Below are 19,576 nucleotides of genomic sequence, written 5' to 3'. Positions count from 1 at the left end.
GGGGCGGAGCTAGTTGCTAGGAAGCGGGTTCCTGCCAATCACCTGCCCAGCTCCCGGTGGGCGGGGCGCGGCTCGCAGCGTCTTGGTAACCCGTACAGCCGCAGTGAAGGAGAAGACCAAGGGCGGTGAGCGGTGGGCTGCCTCGGTGGGGGCTGCGGAGGTACCCAAGGGGTCCCGATCGGGTCCTGGTGGCTGGGGGAGGGGGAGGGAGAAAAGGGCATCCTTCGTTCAGCCGAGTCGTGGCGGTGTCCTTGGCTGCACCTGAAGGACGGAGACGGGGACCAGACGGGGTTCCGGAACCGGGCGGTGAGGGGCAGTCTGGATGGAGGGATGGCGGGGTGGGGGATGCTGTTGACGCAGTCGGGCCTAGCGGATCGGTCTACGGATGGATCCCCTTCGCTCGGGGCCCACTGGCCTACGCACTGTCAGCCTTTCAAGGACATCGCCTAGTCGCCGCAGGAATTAAAACCCCCCGCCACCCCCAGACGTTTTTATTTTGAACTAATTTTTAACCATTTTTTAATTTTAACTGCCTCTCACGTAAATGAAAATGTGAGGATGGGCACGCTCCAGAGCCCTTCTGCAGGGGCTGTCGCGCTATCCGTATATGTATCTGCAATTTAAATTCTTAGCCTCCGACCTGGAACTATCCAACCAGGCATTAAATTCACCCCTTAAATTTAGCCATCCCACCTTTGGGTTATAGTCTATGACAAACCTCAAACCACAGAGACGTTCGGGGTAGTTTTATTTATTTATTTAAAAAAAAATTTTTGGCGTCATGTCATGCGTGGCTTGCAGTAACTTGGTACCCCCACCAGAGATTGAACTAGAGCCCCTGCAGTGAAAACATCAAATCCTAACCACTGTACCGTCAGGGAATTTCCAAGGCAGCATTGTTTAGAATAAAACCCAAAACTGAAAAGAAAATAATAAATGCCCAATCACAAATTGGTAAATAAGATTATGTAAGTATTTGGAAAATTGTAAATAATAGGGGAGGGTACAAGAAGTACTCTATAAAAATTGAATTTCAATGTAGATTTTAACTGAGTAAAACCTATGCATCCATTATCATTGAAATTTGAACAGACCATCCGAGATGTAAATGGTTTTTAAGGTGTGGGATTTCCCCCCTAAATCCTTTATGTATTAATAATTATGAACACTCCCATACCCAAGAAAAAAATCACTAAGACCTCCATACTTGTACTTAATTACTTATAAATACAGTAGATGGAATGGGAGACTGTTTTAAGGTGTGGGTCCCCCGCCCCCCGAATCCTGGGTGTATTAATAATTTTGAACCCTCCCATCCCCAAGAAAAAGATCACTAAGACCTCCATACTTACACTTAATTACTTATAAATACAGGAGATGGAGTGAGAGACTTTTGTGTTCATTCCTCACTTTTTATATCCATGCCAGCTTTCTTCTGGCTGAGGCGTGACCCTCTGTCATTTTCTAAAGTTTCTTTTGCAGCTTTCACAGGCACGAACCAATTGATGACAACTGCAGGACTTTGAACATGGAGCTTTCCCAAGGGAGCTGGCTCTAAATGAACATTTCATCCTACATACAAAGTTACTTCTGTTCCTCTTGTGTGCTGTCTTGCCTGAAGTCAAGAGAGGTGGTGTACTAAAAAGAGGCAGGTCAGACTGGTAATGATCCAGGGATTGCTTAGGTCTGGTCATCAGTGATGATCTCTGCTCTGACATGTGCATTTAATCTGCTCACTTTAAATTTTATTCCCCCATCCCATACACTCCTGCTTCCCTCCCACCCCAAAGTGAGGTAAATACTCAGGTAATCAAAAGCCCACACAAGATCTCAACAGCAAAAATACAGCAGAGACAATAATTATTTCCATTAAAAATGGTATTTGGGGACTTCCCTGGTGGTCCATTGGTTAAGACTTTGCCTTCCAGTGCGGAGGGTGCCAGTTCATTCCCTGGTTGGGGAGCTAAGATCCCACATGCCTTACAGCCAAAAAACATAAAACAGAAGCAATGTTGTTACAAATTCAATAAAGACTTTTAAAAATGATCCACATCAAAAAAATTTTTTAATTATATTTATATTACACACGACATTGTAAATCAACTATATTTCAATTTAAAAAAAGACAAAAGAAGTGAAATGAGTCTCCCAAAAAAGAAAAAAGAAAAATGATATTTGTAGATGGTAGAGGAACAACATTCTCTTTAGTTTTTACTAGTCTTACTGTATTTGAATGAGAGACTTCTCTTCAGTGTCTGTTCACATATAGGTGTCCGTTGGAATTTATTTTCATCCACTTTTTTTTTTTAATGTAAGGAGGGAAAATGACAGCTGGTTCAGTGTGTGTCCCTCAAATCATACCCCTGCGGGTGCCTCAGCCCGGAAAAGCCAACCATGAAATTGATAACAATACGCTTTTGGAAATGAAATCAGGTAAGAATCAAATGTACTGAAATTGTTTAAAATAACCCTGCCATGTTCTCTATATTCATCTGGTTGTTGATTTACCCTCTTTGCATCCTTTCTATAATCAGAATCTTGGGATGATTGTAAAACTTTCAAAATTTGAAACAATGTTGGTTTCTAGAGTGGCATTTATATAGGTTACAACAGCTGGCTCTTGCCAACCTTCCATTTGTGTTGGAAAGATTTGCAGCAACACTATGACTTACTTTAACCAAGTTGCTGCTGCTAAGTCGCTTCAGTCGTGTCCGATCCTGTGCGACCCCATAGACGGCAGCCCCCAGGCTCCCCCGTCCCTGGGATTCTCCAGGCAAGAACACTGGAGTGGGTTGCCATTTCCTTCTCCAGTGCATGAAAGTGGAAAAATAAAGTGAAATCACTCAGTCGTGTCCGGATCCTAGTCAGGTTAGGATGTCCCATTGCTTCCCCAGACTTTCCCAGGATTCTCAGTGTTTTTCTGGGATATCAGTTTGACCTGCTAACACAGGTTTCCCAGTCAGACAGGTTGGAGAGTGAACAATCCTGGCTTTGAAAACATCTAGTGATCTTCAGTACATTCCTCAGCCTTTCTTAGTCTCAGCCTCTAGACTGTAAGAGACCGATAATATTATCTATAGTTTAGAGTCATTATGAGGATTAATGAATTGATATGTGATGTGAGAGGCACACAGGTTCTGGCACATGGTGATGCCAAAAGACATCACAACTATTTCTGCTGAAATAAAGCAGTGAATGTGTTTCTTTTTCATGCCAGAAAACACACACACACACTCATTTACATATGTAATATAAAGAGAAGGAAAAGTTTTATAGATAGAATGTATGAACAATTACTTGTTTAAAACAGACTCTTGATTTGCAGCCACATGGATGGACCTAAGAGATGATCAAATTAAGTGAAGTAAGTCAGAAAAAGACAAATATCATATGATATCACATATATTTTGAATCTATAAAAAAATGGTACAAATGATCTTACTTACAAAACAGAAATAGACTCACAGACATAGAAAACAAACTTATGGTTACCAAAGAGGGTAGGAGGAGATAAATTCAGAGTTTGGGATTAACAGGTACACAGTACTATATATAAAATAGATAAACAACAAGAACCTATTATATAACACAGGGAACTATATTCAATATCCTGTAATAGCCTATAATGGAAAAGAATCCGAAAAAGAAAAAACTATATACATATGTATAGCTGAATCACTTTGCTATACACTTGAAAGTAGTACAACATTATAGAAAAATAGATTTCAATTTTTTTAAATAGAAAAATTAGACTTCAATTAAAAAATAGACTCTGAGACTCCAGTTACGTATTTGAATAACTAATGTGCATACAAACTATATGTACCGATGATGTGACACCTGGGCTTCCTAGACTGAGAGGTCCAAATAAGAATATATATATTATACTGTGTCTTCCTTTATCTTAAAAGCTAATATTATTTTAAAAATTCCTCAAACCAAAATTCAAGTCTTAATATATGTGCTCATAACCCTCAGGAGAAGTTGGGTAATGATTGACAAATGATGACAGGGTATCCAATTTCTCTAATATCTGAAATGTCTAATAAATGAAGGATTCTGCAATTCAGTGCCAAAAGTAATAATATCCCAATAGGAAAAATGGACAAAGGATGTGAAAAGACATTTTATAGGAAAGGAAATATGTGTTTTAAACGTATGAGAATATGCTCCTATTCACCCTTCACTTGCTTGCTGAGCAGAGCTTATCCTCTGCTTCATTTACTCCCTTGTACTTAATCACCACTTAACAAATTCTATGCAGTCGTTTCCTGTTTGTGTGTGTTTTTTTTTAAATTATGAGAGGAGGGACTTTGGTCACTGATGTATTCCCAGCATCTGAAACAGTGTCTGGCATGTAATAGGCATTTGGTAAATACTTGTTGAATGAGTGAGTGAATCTTACTCAAAATATAAGAAATATGAGTTAAAGCTATGAGATACTTTTTTTTAACCTGGGAAATAGAAATGAAATATCAGCAAAATAAAAGAAAAAATGATCACACACGATATGGTTGAGATGGTGGGTTAACATGCACTTCCATTCCCTGCTGGTAGCAGGGTGAATTGTTTCAATGTCCATGGAGGGAAGTTTGGCAACATTAACCAAAATTACAAACTCACATAGCTTTTAACTCAAGAACAGTACTAGTTCTACATATTTTGCAGATATACTTATAAAAAGAACTCTTTGCAGGGTTATTCATTACAATGTTTGCAATAGCAAAAGTAAGAAAGAAAAGGAAAAGAAGATGGTTTATATGTTCATCTGTAGGGATTGGCTGTTGGCCAGTGATTCATCCATTGGAATAGAATGCACTGCAGCCATAAAGAAGAATGGGGTGCTTTTGAATGGAGCAATATAGGACAATATACAAGATACAATGTTAAATGAAGAGAAAAAGGGTGTGAAACAGGGCATGATATGCCGTTTGTATGTACAAAGAGGGGGAGACTTAAAAATATGTACGTATATGCTTGTATGGATGTAAACTACATACATATATTGGAAGGACAGTTGATGTTATTGGTTGCCTTTGGGCAGCTGATGAGGGCAGGGAGCTTGGAGGGAAAGTTTTCATTGTATATCCTTGTTTGACCTTTTGAATCTTGGATCATCTGAATTTATTACCTTTACCTTTATTACCTTATTACCTTTATTAATTTTCCCAAGAAGTGCACGAATCATTTACCAAGTCCAAATAAAATATAACAAAACCATTTTTTAAGCAATGCTCAAAAATGAAAAATTAGCTTCTGCTTTCTAAGTAGACACTGTGGCTTTAAACCCCTGCTTGGTTTGTATCAGCGCTCTGTCGAAGAGGCAAAATGCCATAGTGGTTCAAGAGCATGGTCTGTGAGCAACTAAGATCCAGCACAGTCAAATGAATAAATTAAAAAAAAATGTTTTAATCCCTCCTGTTTTAAAAAGAAATCAGCCTGATCAACAGATCCAACTTCCCAGAAGTCAGATCAAAATTCTGCTGTCATTTACTAGATTTCTTAACCTCTCTGGGACTCAGTTCCCTCATCTATAATGTGGATATAAAATAGACCTATCTCATAAAGTTGTACTGATAAAATTAGTTAATTCACATAAAGCACAGTGCCTGGCACAAAAAACTCTATTGTTAGTTATTGTTATTCACTTCTACAGTATATATTTTTAAAAATCTCATTAAATGACTGATCCCTAGGCATTATTCAGGGACTTGCTACTTTAGTGTTAATTCTAGATATCCTGTTTTGGGTTTTTCAGACACCCCGGATGTCAACATATATTATACCCTGGATGGCAGCAAACCTGAATTCCAAAAGAAAATTGGTTATGGTGAAAACACTACCTTTAAGTATACGAAGCCTATTACCCTGCCTGATGGAAAAATACAAGTTAAAGCTATCGCAGTCACTAAGTAAGTCAAGAGCATAATGACTGGGATGATTTATATTTATTATGTTTTAACTTTACTCATTTCAATGAGAATCGGTGCTGGATTATAAAGACACTAAAGAAAAAGTTATCTTAATTTCAGCATATGTCTGTAACCTTTGTGTTTGTCTTTTATTGAGTTATACTGTAAAATACACATATTTACATACATAATTAACATGAGGAAAAGTTTTATGGATAGAACATATAAACAATTACTTGTTTAAAACAGATTCTGGATTTGCAGCCACATGGATGGACCTAGAGATGATCATGTGGGTAAAAGGGTATAGTTCAGTGACGTGCAGTGTGTATTGATACTGTTTTTAGTCTGAAATCCACACTGGGATTTTGGGAAAGTGAAAGAAAGTGAAATCGCTCAGTCATGTCCGACTGTTTGCTACCCCATGGACTGTAGCCTGCCAGGCTCCTCCACCTATGGGATTTTCCAGGCAAGAGTACTGGAGTGGGGTGCCATTTCCTTCTCCAAAGGAAGAGCCTTTTCAGGGTTTGGGACCTCCGAACAGATTTGTCTTGAGGAAAATGCTGCTTTTAATAGACGGTTCTTTTATTCCCCAGGACATGGCCTATGACCACCATGGTTCTCCATCTGATTTTGTACTGACTTTATTGCCCTTCAAAGCTACCATCATCTTGATTTGTTAGGTGTTAGCTAATTCATTCTTTTCTTTGTCCTTTCTTTCCTAGTCAACACTTTTTTTTCAGTTTCAAGTATAGAGATACCACTTAATTTGGTAAACTTCACCGTGGTAAACGTGGTAAACTTCATCTTTAGAGAAAAAAGATCCTCAAATGCTTTGCAGATTAGTCTGTGATAGAGGAATTATTTTGTGCCGCAAAACAGGTTTGGCCACATTTCTGGAAGACTAATACTGGGGCTGGCCCAGGGAATTTAAATTAGACTCCAGGCTCCCCCTGCTGGCTAAACTACTGCATGGCCTTTTAAGCTACAAATTCTACAATGATGATTGCTTGGCATTAAAAAAATTTTTTTAATAATAAAATGAAAACAGAAAAAAACCCTGACACATGATTATTCTTTATTAAAAATTGTGATCTGTGGCTTTTCCCACTTGCCAACCCATTTCTACTGAAACAAGTCATCTCAGTTATTGAAAACTAATAAGCTGATTACTCTGGCGCATCATGCTGCAAGGTGACAGTAAAATGAAGTCGCGATCAATGACTTTGTAGTTCAAAGGAGTTAATAGAACTTCCAGCAGAGTCTGAAAAATAAGGACACTGTTTATGCGTCTCACCATCTTGTTCTGTGCCCACTAAGTGTCTGCTCTGAAATGCTGTTAGTATTTCAGATGTGCTCAGCTTAGGAAAAGTACCTATACAAAAAAAATTTGAAAGTTAGTGCTTGTATCTAATTGTGATAAAATAGTTCTTTATGGAAATCATGCAGCTTTGTTCAAGTCTCTGTGTCTAGGTTTTTCAGGCCATTAGTTTCTTAATAAGGAGAAAAAGGCCTTTAGATAAGACTGTTAACAATGAAAGGTCTTTAACATATTAAGAGGAAAACCTGTGGTCATGAAGTTTTGAATGATATACAAAAATATTTGTGATATAGTCAGTGAAAAAAATTAGGATGTAAGATGACACACTAGTATTGTGACACTTGCAAAAATACACAGAGGACTTCCCTGGTGATCCAGGGGTTAAGAATCCTCCTGCCAATGCAGGGGACACAGGTGTGATCCCTGGTCCAAGAAGAACCTTCAGAGATGCTGCAAAGTAACTAAGCCTGTGCTCCACAATAAGAGAAGCCACTGCAGTAAGAAGCCCATGCACCACAATGAAGAGCAGCTCCAGCTTGCTGTAACTGGAGAAACCCTGCTGCTGCTGCTGCTGCTGCTGCTAAGTCACTTCAGTCGTGTCCGACTCTGTGTGACACCATAGCCAGCAGCCCACCAGGCTCCCCAGTCCCTGGGATTCTCCAGGCAAGAACACTGGAGTGGATTGCCATTTCCTTCTCCAATGCATGAAAGTGAAAAGTGAAAGGGAAGTCTCTCAGTCGTGTCCAACTCTTCACGACCCCATGGACTACAGCCCACCAGGCTCCTCCATCCATGGGATTTTCCAGGCAAGAGCACTGGAGTGGGGTGCCATTGCCTTCTCCGAGAGAAACCCTGCACGCAGCAACAAAGACCCTGCATAGCTAAAATGAATAAGTAAATAAATCTGCAAAATACACAGAGATAGAAAAGGGCAGTGATCCTCAAGTGACTGGGAACCAGGCTTCTGCTCAGAGCCACCCAGGCCGTAAACCCGACCATTCCTCAGGATTCAAATGGTCCCTGGATGGAGATGTTTGTGATGTGAGGAAGTTATCTTATTAGGAGGACACTGTATCTTGGATAACAGGCCATGAGCCAGTGATGATGAGCATCCAGGTGAGATGGATGCAGAGGTGAATGAGTTAAACAAGCAGTTCATCTAAAAGACTTTCTATATCTGCATCCAGATACCTGTATCTGTAAATTTGTTTTGTTATTGAGAATAACAAAACACATGCTTCCCCAAAGGTTAGCCGCCCGTAAGTCTCTCCAGCCAGTGAGCATGCAAGTACCCATTGATCATGTTATTTCTTAAATACTGTCATTCACTGATAGGTAGTGGCTGTTCAGACCAGTTGTATATTTCTGAGAATTGTTTTCTCCTTCTAAAAATGTGGCTTAAGACTTTGACATGGCTTAATGGTAAACATTTCTTAGGGCTTCCCTGGCGGCTCAGACAGGAAAGAATCTGCCTACAATGCAGTAGACCTGGGTTCGATCTCTGGGTTGGGAAGATCCCCTGGAGGAGGGCATGGTGACCCACTTCAGTATTGTTGCCTAGAGAATCCCATGGACAGAGGAGCCTGGTGGGCTACAGTCCATGGGGTCACAAAGAGTCAGACATGACTAAGCAACTGAGCACAGCACAGCAAACATTTCTCAACTGTTTTGGAACTGGTATCTATTCATTTCTGGATGTTTACTTAACCAAAGAATTTTAAGTGTTTGGGGACACTTAAAGTTTCAAGAATTTTAAGAAATGTAAAAAAATCAACATGTAAGAAATCTGAGAAATTGCAAAAGAAATAATGAAACAGATAAAAACACATCAAAGGCCAATAGGAAAATCAACGAGCAAAGCAGATAAAGGACACTGAAGGCAGACACCAACTTGAGATATAAGAGTATTAAGTTCCTGGGCAGATCAAGCAGAATCCCTTGTGTTCTAGCTGTGAGCTTTCAGTGCAAATTAGTGAGAGTGAGAGTTAAACATACCAGACAAATACACCAAAGTGTGGTCACAAGGATGTGGCAGAGGCTGCAGACTGCTCCCAAAATCTGTGTTGCCTTCTTCAAGAATCATAGAAGCTTCCCTGGTGGCTCAGTGGTAAAGAATCCGCCTACCAGTGCAGGAGACACGGGTTCGATCCTTGGTCCAGGAAGATTCCACATGCTGTGGAGCAACTAACCCCATGCGCCACAACTATTGAGCCTGTGATCTAGAGCCTGGGAATCACAACTACTGAAGCCCGCACGCAACAAGAGAAGCCACCGAAATGAGAAGCCCGCTCACTGAAACTAGAGAGTAGCCCCCGCTCACCACAACCAGAGGCAGCCTGGGAAGCAGCGAAGACCCAGCACAATGAAAACAAAACAAAATTATTTTAAAAATAAAATAAGTAAAGTTTATTTTTTTAAAAAATAGAGCCTAGGATTTTTAGCAGGACACACATGTGTTTTCAGTCCTCCTTGAAGCTAGCAAGAGCCCCGTGAATGCACGGGGTGTGGCCATTGAATGCACGTGGAAGTGACGTGGCAGTTTCTAGATTGTGCCCTGTAGGAGGAGGCAGGCCGTGGTTCCTGCCAGCTGGAATGTGGCTGTGGTGGTCAGCCACGTTGGGTCACAAGGACGTGTCATGTCCTAGATATGATGGGGCAACAGGGTAGAAAGTCAACCCTAGGCCCTGGGCACCATGGCTCCCATGCATAGCTCTGAGTGGGTTATAGCCCATTGATATGGTTTTTCCAGTGGTCATGTATGGATGTGAGAGTTGGACTGTGAAGAAAGCTGAGCACTGAAGAATTGATGCTTATGAACTTTGGTGTTGGAGAAGACTCTTGAGAGTCCCTTGAACTGCAAGGAGATCCAACCAGTCCATTCTAAAAGAGATCAGTCCTGGGTGTTCTTTGGAAGGACTGATGCTAAAGCTGAAACTCCAGTACTTTGGCCACCTCATGTGAAGAGTTGACTCATTGGAAAAGACTCTGATGCTGGGAGGGATTGGGGGCAGGAGGAGAAGGGGACGACAGAGGATGAGATGGCTGAATGGCATCACCGACTCGATGGACATGAGTTTGAATGAACTCCAGGAGTTGGTGATGGACAGGAAGGCCTGGTGTGCTGCGATTCATGGGGTCACAAAGAGTCGGACACGACTGAGCGACTGAACTGAACTGAACTGACTCTGTTTAAGCCACAGTCGTTTTGATTCTGCATTACAACAATCAAGCCTATATCCCAATACACCAGGGACATATCTCAAGCAAATACCTACAGAGAACATATTCAAGGGTACAGGTGATCAAAACAGGCCAACAGTGTCAGCGTCAGCGAGTGTGTGGAGAAACTGGAACCCTCAAATGATGCCAGTGGGGATGTACATGGAACAACCACAGGTCGCAGTTTCTAAAAAGTTAAACTCACTGACCATCTGACCCAGTGGTTCTGCTCCAGTGTATCTGTCCACATATATGGCTGGACCAGCCCTTGTTGTTGTTCTTATGATTCCAAAAGGCCCTCAGAGTAATCATCAAGGAACTTGGAAAGAGAAGAAGTTTATTACCTACAAGTCCTGGGGATTATGTGGCACCCAGTGAGGTCACAAATACAAAGAGATGGGGGCGGGGGGAGAGAAGAAGGGACAAATCACAGGCCAAGGGTCTGCTTCTATTAGGGTTGAGGGCGGGGGGCTGGGGGGTTCCATGGGCTCAGTCTTCATTGGTGAATTTTGAATGTATGAGCAAGAATTTACAGTGGGAAGAGAAAAAAATTGCCCAATTGGTCAGTCATGGAAACCAACCAAGATCTCTAAAAGGGCTTCCATGGCGGGGCAGTGGCTGGATCTTCATCTGGTCCTGTGGCTGGTGATGTGTTTACTCAAGAGCACCATCTTTGAAGTGGATGCCTCAGCAAAGCCTAAGTTAGGCACCTGATTACAAACAAGAGAAAACCCAACCTCAGGGGCTCACACTATAAAGACTCATACGTGAATACTCATAACAGTATTAAGTATTGTGACCTCCAAACTGGCAAAATCCAAATGACTGCCCATTGGGGAATGGATAAACAAACTGTACATCTGTAAAATGGAATGCTACTCAAGAATAAAGATGAATGAATTGCTGACACGTGGCAACTACATAGGTGAACCTCAGGAACAACAAAAAACAGGACAAGTAAAGGCAGCCAGACGTGTGAGACTGTATTTGTAGGATTACATTTATCAGCATGGCAACCCACCCCAGTATTCTTGCCTGGAGAATCCCATGGATAGAGGAGCCTGGAGGGCTACAGTCCATGGGGTCGCAAAGAGTCAGACATGACTGAGCAACTAAGCTCAGCACAGCACAGAAAAGGCAAAACTATGAAGACAGGAAGCAGATCAGTGGTTGCCTGGTGTAGGAGGTGGAAGTGAGGAGTAACTAGAAACAGGTTGTTGTAACCCTGGACTGTGGTGGTAGGTGCACAGTTGTATAAATGTATGGAGTATCATCAAATTATATACCTAGAGTAAGTGCATTTTATGTCATGTACATTATACCTCAGTAAAAATGTTTAGAAAAATAAAGAGTATATAGATGAGCTGCTGGTGCTGAGGGGAAATCACCTCCAGAATTTACTTCTGGCCACCTCTCTGTTGGTTTCTCATGGGACTTCTATTGCATCATGGAGGAACAAGATTAATTGTGAAATATTATGAATAAATTGAAAACTGGCTAGTATTTGGGGAATAACTGTTAAAATCTTCCAGGGCAGTGTATATTATGCTACCCACAGTTGGGATAAGGAAAATTCCCATAACTTATGTGGAATGAATGATATACAGGTAACCTCATTCTTTGCTTCAGAATAGTTTCAGGATTAAGGTATGACATCTTTATGGTGAATGTGGTAGATAGTCCTCCAAATGGCCCCCCAGTGAGCCATGCCTCCCACAATATCCCCTCCTTCTGAATCTGGGCTGGCCCTACAACTTACTTTTGACCAAGAGAATGCTCCAGACATGACGCTAAGGCCAGACCACAAGAAGCCTTGCAGTATCTGCTCTGGTCTCTTGGAACATAAAAGCTGGGAGAAGCCAGCCACCTTGTAGGAAGTCTTTGATTTACCTGAGACCTACTACTATGAGGAACCCCAAGTTAACCACCTGTAAAGGGAGATAGAAAGGGAAGGAGGGAGATGACTGGCAAGTCCCCAGCTGACTTAGAACCTGAGGGGAGAAACCATTTTGGACATCTGACTGAGTTGTACTTTCACTTGACTCTGGCCCAAGCTGACACCTGACTGCAACCACACGAGAGGTGGCAAACCCACACCTCTGTGTTCTAAGACATAATGTTTTGCAGTGGCTTATTACATAGCAAGAGATAACTGAATAAGAGTAAGGTTAAGACCATAGAAATGGTAATATTTTGGTCTCTCCAATTTAAAATAATATGATAAATTCATTCTAGAGTCATCTTAATTGCTGGACACCTTGTCTTTGAACCTTTGTGTGACACACAGACTTTTCCTGTTTGGAATAATTTTCAGAGACTGCAGAGAGAGTGCCATTGTAACAAAGGTGTTTCAGGTGGACCCTATTCCACCAGATCCAGTCTCTCCAGAAGACACTGTGGAAAATGCTCTCAAGGACCCTCCGAAGCAGGCAAGTACTGACACTATGATGCATTTGAATCGTCACCACGTCCCTGGTCTCTTTCCTCAGTGGTCACATCTTCCCCTTCATTTACCCCCAGAGTCAGTCTGTCATCCATTTTCAGGTTCTTATCGTTGGGGTCACTCTCAACCACTGCACAGTATCTTTGCTGGTTTCCCACCTTTTGGCCAGTCCCCACCCTGCCTGTTGGAGACTCCTCACTGGCGTCTCTATCTAGGCTCCTGTGTCTTCTCTTCTTACCCTATGGAAGAAAGCAGAAACCCTCAGCCTGGCCTCTCAGAGCCAGTTTCTGTCCTCAGTCATCCTTTCCTGCTTTGTGACTCCCCTGTTTACGTTCCAGCTCAAACTCGATTGTGCATGCTGTGTTCTGTCTCTGCTCCCCTAGCTCCCAGGCCTTCTTTCATCAAGTGCTTTGATCACGTGATTACTCTGCTCCTTGTCTGTCTCCCCCATGTACTGTAAGCTCCCAGGCAGCAGAGAGCAATTCTGCCATACTCCATGTCCTGCATGGGGACAGGTAGGAGAGGGTGGAGGCATTTGTTGAAAAGAAGTATCGGGCTAGTAGGAGCCCTCAGGGGGCATGACCTTCAGTTATGTTGAAAGCTTTGTTTCCAGATACAAAGCCTCACCTCTTTAGAGAATGAACTACACCTATCTAGAAAGGACATTTGAAACTCTAGTCCTTGGGTTCTGGGTATCAGTGGGATGGATCCCAGGGTCAGAGGGTGGGCCAGCCCACAGTGAGGCAGTTAAACAGAAAGTCTCAGACTCTCGTTGGGGTGATGGGAAGTTTTTTTGGGGAGTCCCTTCAGCCTAACAATTAACCAGAGGGCAGCAAAGAGGCCGTGGGACCAGAGTGGTGGATGCAGGCATGGTGTGGGGCCCACTTGTGACCAGGGGTCTACACTGACCGGGAGGCAGCCAGCAGGGGTTGAGCCAACATGTACCAGCAGGTGTTCAGGCTTCAGCCAAGCATGAGGGACTGACCCTAAGGAGAAGAAAGCTAGAGAGAAGCATGTCTGTGTTTCAGGGCCGTGTGTGGGAGGACAGTGGACAGAAGATCTGTCTGGGTCCGACCCCACCCTGTCTTTGCCCCCATAGTCTGGTGGTCCCTCTATTGTCACTGTGTCTCCCAAGAGTGTGACGTCCTACCTGTGTGCTGTCACCTGCCTCCAGGCTTGGCCACTTGACATGGAAGGGGCATCCCAAGCAGGCGTGCTGCCAAGCAAACAGCCCAGAGTCAAAGCTGTGTGTGTCCAGAGACAGTGAGACAAAGGTGACTTGGTGAAAACGACTCTGACCCCTTTCTAGTAAAGAAGTGCAGGCTGTGTCACCGTCTCTCCTATGGAACTTCTAATTTTCATATCTAAACAGGCGGAGTCAAGTGATTGATACATAGTCTCTTCCCTTCTAGGAACTGAAAAATGGATTTGTTGAATCAAAAGGAAGGAAGAAATATAAGAATCCTGAAAGTAAACTGGGTTGGAATGTTAACCTTGGAAAGTTTCCAGGTATGAAGTGACAGGACGAAGATACAAGTTAGTATTCTAAACCACCAAACAGGTTCAGGGCTTGTGTTCTTGTCTTCCGAGGGGTTGACTAAGAAACACCAGGACAGTACAGTAAGATCTCATTTGACTTTTAATGCCATCCTGGCTACAGGAAGGAGAGTCAAGCTATCCAGCAGAGTCAGATTTATCTATTCATTGCAGCACGGGAGACTACGTGGTACAGGAACCGTGGCAATCTCATCAACTAAAGTACAGACAACAGTTGCTGGGGGAAGGTGGGGTTTGGATGAAATTTAAATGAAAGAAGAGTTCTGATAGGTAGGCGAAGCAGAGATCAGTGGGAAATGGTCGCCATGAGGTATGGACCCGAGAAGGGGACCAGGGTTCTGTTTCCTTGGAAACAACAAAGACACATGTGGAAGGTAGTGCCCAGAGACCTTTCTCTGAAGCTCTGCACCTGGGTTGGACATTGAGGCTGCTTCTCTGTGGTTGGATGGCATCACCAACTCAATAGACACGAGTCTGAGCAAACTCTGGGAGACAGTGTAGGACAGGGGAGCCTGGTGTGCGGCCATCCATGGGGTCACAAAGAGTCAGGCATGACTGAGCGACTGAACAACAACTCTATGTCACAGTGACCTGGGTCTTCCAGGCAAGAGTTGGATGTTTCATTCTTACTGATAGGATTTCGAACAGCAAAGTTTTCTGATAATCTGATTTTAGAGAGCAGGGTTTCTTGGTCAGTAAGAAACAGTGGTCACTCAGAGTGGGAACTGTTAGGATGTGTGACAGCTGCAGTGTGTCCTTGGGACACATAAGATTCCCTGCTGACCTTGCAACTGGATTTATCCATTCTCCCCCCTGGTGCAGAATGCTGGGCAATGTGGCAGGGCAGATTTTCATTTTCTCAGTCTGGGCCCACTTTTTTCTTTATTGCTATGAATTCAACTGAGTGGGAGCTTCTCTGCATAGTTACTACATTAGAAAATGTGACAACAGTGTCCCCTTATTAAAAGGTTTCTAACTATGAAGACACATTTGCATGAAAGCACATATGATTTCAGATATTCACAGAATGATGCTTTTGATGTAATTGTAGACATGGGTGAAAGAAGTGACCCTAAAACATTGAAAGACCTTCGCTTCTCAGAGAGTCCGTGGGAAGCCCCAACTTTCCGTGATGAATTGGGCTCTAGACCAGCCCCCCAGCAGCCCCAGGTAACTGCTAAAGAAACTCCTTTGTTACTAAAGATCTACTGTGTTTTTAATGCTTCCTGCAACATACTTTAAGAAAATGTCCCTGCCTTTTCACCATGTTTTATACCAGATACCTAGTTGAACAAAAAAGGCCCCTGTACTCATGGTGCTCACATTTTATTGGGGATGGGGGCAGGCAGATATAAACGTGTGAATAATGGGAAAAATAATTAAGAATAGTGATTTGTCATGAAAAGGATAGACCTGGGTGATAGGATAGAGCCATGGTTTTCCAAGTGTGGTCCCCAGACCAGTAGCATCAGCATCACCTGGGAGCTCATCAGAAATGCAGACATCCAGGCCACCCGCCCCCACCCTGCCCCAGCCAAGACCTGCGGCCTCAGGGCCTTTAGGGTGGGCCTCATCATCTGTTCTAATTGGCCTTTCTTCTGATAAACACCCAAACTTGAGAACCCCTGGGATAGAGAATGACCAGGTAGGAAGAACAGTGTCCTAATTCAGGGGGATAAGAGAAAGCCCCCTCAAAAAGGTGACATTTTAATTGAACCTTCAAGATGAACAGAAACCAGCCCTGCAAAGATCTCGGTCGAGTAACTTCAAGTTCAGGTAAGTGAGGATCACCAGGAGGCTGGTGTGGCTGGAGCATGGTGGGAAAAACGATGGCTGCTGCATATGGTAGGACAAAGCACTGAGATGAACTCTATGTAATTTACCGTACCAGAGGTTTTGCCGTGATTTTATATATGTTCTTCATTTCAGTTCCCTGGGTTTGCACACATAACTGGCCAGAAGAGCTTGACAAGCACAGAGATCATGAGGATTCACAGGGAGACGGACTTTCTCAAGTATGTATTGCTTTCTCTCTACTGTCTGAGTACTGCTAAGACAACAACATGGTCAAAAATAATTTGAAGATGGGGCATAGCAATGGTATTTTCCCCAACTGTTTTGTTTTTTTAGTTAAATTTTTACAAAATTTAAAGGCACAAATGACATACATAAATGGCACTTAAAGAGTACAATTGATATATACGTATAATCTCAAGACTATCACCCCAATCAAGAAAATGAAAAAATCTACCACCTCCAAGAGTTTCCTGCTTTGCACCCTTTTAAAATCCTCCCCTGTGACCTGCCCCATTCCCAGGCACCTGTTGGTCTGCTTGTTGTCATTGTAGCTTAGCTTGCATTTGATCCCATATATTTATAGGGAACAATTCAGTATTTGCTCCTTGGCCAGGCTGCTTTCACTCCGCTTGATGACTTGGAGGCTCACCCATGTTGTATGCATGCACTGGACGTTTCTTTTTAACTCTGATGTGTTCCATCATATGGATACATCACAGTTTGTTTATCCTGTTTCCTATTGGATGTACATCCAGATTGTTTTTAGGTTTTGGCTGTCGCAGATAAAGCTGCTATGAATATTTGTATACATGTCATCCTGTGCATGTATACTTTAATTCCCCTTAGCTCACTAACTAGGAGTGGGGTAGCTGGCTCATATGGTAGGCATATGTTTAACTTTTTAGGAAAACTGTCCATATGTTTTCCTAAGAGGCTGTACCATTTTACACTCCCACCAGTAGTATATGATGGATGGGAGTTCCAGTTTCCCTACATCTTCACCAACATTGTTATTTTTATTTTTGGCCATTCTGGTAGGGTGGGGGTAGTGGTTTTAATTTGCATTTCCCTTGGGGTTGGTAGAGTGGGTGACCTGGATAAAGGTGGTCAAAAGATACAAACTTTCACTCGTAAAATGAGTAAGTCCTGGGGATGTAAGTGGTGAAGATAGTTAATGACACTGTACTGCATACTGAAAGTTGCTAAGAGTAAATGTAAGAAGTTCTCAACATGAGGAAAAAAATTCTGTAACTGTGTGGTGACCGATGCTGACACTGTGGTGATCATTTTGCAGTATCCACAATTATTGATTGTTAGGTTATACACTTGAAACTAATACAGTGCTGTAGTGTCTTCTCTGTCTTTATTGGTTTTGTCTGTGGTTTTATCAGTTATTGAGGAAATTATACTGAAATCTATGACTATAATTATGAGTTTATCTACTTGTCCTTGTATTGCTTTCAGTTCTTTGCTTCACGTACTTTGAAGCTCTGTTGTTCAATATATAAACCTTTTGCATTCCTATGTTCTATTGCTGGATTGACCCCTTTTTCCTTACAAAATAAGCTTTTTTAAAAAAACCCATTTTTATTGGAGTATGGTTGATTTACAGCATTGTGTCACTTTCAGGTGTACAGCAAGGTGAATCAGCTATACGCATACATGTATCCACGCTGTTCCGATTCTGTTCCCACATAGGTCATTACAGAGTGCTGAGTAGAGGTCCCTGTGCTGTCCAATAGGTTCTTATTAGTTATCTATTTTTAAATATAGTAGTGCATATACATCAGTCTCAATCTCCCAGTTTATCCCTCCTCCTGTGAAATAACCTTTTATTAACCCTGGTAATAGTCTTTGCTTAGAAATCATATTTTTCTGATATTAATATCGGCATTACTGCTTTCTTTTGATTAGTATTTGCATGGTGCATCATTTTTTCATCCTTTTCTTTTTAACCTATTTGTGTTTCTCTAGTTAAAGGTTTCTTTTAAACAGCATGTAGTTAGGTCTTGCTTTTAGAAAATAGAACAATCTCTGCACGTGGTGCTGAGAGTATTTATATTTATTCTGATTATTGATATGTTTGAATTTCAGTCAGCTGTCATGCTATTTGTTTTCTGTTTGTCTTACCTATTCTTTGTTGCCCCCCCCCTTTTTTGGCTTGCTTTTGGATTAATTGGGTATGTTTTATGATTTCATTTTATTTTGTATCCTTTGTTGGCTTATTAGCTATAAGTTTTCTTTTAGTGGTTGCCTTAGGGTTTATACTACGTATTTTTAACTTATCACAGTCTGTCTTCAAGTGATGTTAGACCACTTCATATATAGTCTAAGAACTTCCAGTACCTGGATAACTGCAGCCTTTGTGCTATCATGATCATTTATTTTACTCCTACAAATATTATGAACCTCATAATACATTATTACTTTCATTCAATATCAATTTTTTATAGTCCTTTATAGTTCTACTGTGGAGAAGGCAATGGCACCCCACTCCAGCACTCTTGCCTGGAAAATCCCATGGACAGAGGAGCCTGGTAGGCTGCAGACCATGGGGTCGTGAAGAGTTGGACACGACTGAGAGACTTCACTTTCACTTTTCCCTTTCATGCATTGGAGAAGGAAATGGCAACCCACTCCAGTGTTCTTGCCTGGGGAATCCCAGGGACGGGGGAGCCTGGTGGGCCACCGTCTATGGGGTCGCACAGAGTCGGACACAACTGAAGCGACTTAGCAGCAGTAGCAGCAGCATACTTCTACTGTGGTAAAAATACAGTAAAATTTACCATTTTAACAATTTCTAAGTGCACAATTCAATGGCGTTAAGTACATTCACAGTGTTGGGCTACCGTCAGCACCATCCCATTTCCAGAACTTACTCATCATCCCAAATAGAACCCAGTTTGCCCAGTGCCATTGCTGAAAAGACCATCCTTTCCCCAAGTGAACACAACTACAAAGGCTGGTGACTGTTGAGAGGCCCAGGTAGAGACTGGTGCAGGCAACCGAACAACCCAGTGCACAGTATGCAGGTACCATAGACGTTACGCGGTTCAGCTAGGTCACAGGATCGGGGCCCTGACCTGCCTGGAAATGCTTGGCGGCAACAGGGTGACTGACAAGGGAGCCAGTTCCAGGAATCCTTTCACAACCAGGTAGGTAGATGAGGGCTGGAGGACGCCGCCACCACCTAGAAGTGGGCAGACGGTGTTGGGGCAGGACCTCGGACTCCACGCAGGTGAGTGATGGTGTAGGCAGGGCTTACCTGACAGGGACTCTCCAGAGCCAGGTAAGAGTCAGAAAAGTGCACTGTGGACATTACTGGAA

The 19,576-nt window shown here is 42.5% G+C and overlaps 1 protein-coding gene across 7 annotated transcripts in view; it reads left to right on the top strand.

Moving 5' to 3' along the window:
* The first annotated feature begins 39 nt into the window (after positions 1 to 39).
* DZANK1 (double zinc ribbon and ankyrin repeat domains 1) overlaps positions 40 to 19,576 on the top strand; it is a 52,088-nt gene continuing 32,551 nt past the window's right edge. For 3 of the 7 annotated variants that reach the window (XR_011466473.1, XM_070381129.1, XM_070381128.1), the window contains exons 1-7: positions 81 to 160; positions 2,317 to 2,433; positions 5,759 to 5,912; positions 12,767 to 12,881; positions 14,308 to 14,404; positions 15,504 to 15,622; positions 16,382 to 16,467. Coding sequence is in view for 6 of the 7 variants with exons in the window: in XM_070381129.1 (XP_070237230.1) it covers positions 2,325 to 2,433; positions 5,759 to 5,912; positions 12,767 to 12,881; positions 14,308 to 14,404; positions 15,504 to 15,622; positions 16,382 to 16,467 (680 nt within the window). In the remaining variant the exon portion in view is untranslated. Of the gene's footprint in view, positions 161 to 1,479; positions 1,653 to 2,316; positions 2,434 to 5,758; positions 5,913 to 12,766; positions 12,882 to 14,307; positions 14,405 to 15,503; positions 15,623 to 16,381; positions 16,468 to 19,576 lie in introns of those variants that run through there. The other 4 variants (XM_070381125.1, XM_070381124.1, XM_070381127.1 and 1 more) reach the window with 4 other exon arrangements.

Source organism: Bos mutus, chromosome 13, assembly GCF_027580195.1.
Source record: "Bos mutus isolate GX-2022 chromosome 13, NWIPB_WYAK_1.1, whole genome shotgun sequence".
In the NCBI taxonomy this organism is placed as follows: Eukaryota; Metazoa; Chordata; class Mammalia; order Artiodactyla; family Bovidae; genus Bos; species Bos mutus.
Note: the sequence above shows the minus strand (reverse complement) of the source record. Positions and strands in the feature narration are given on the sequence as shown.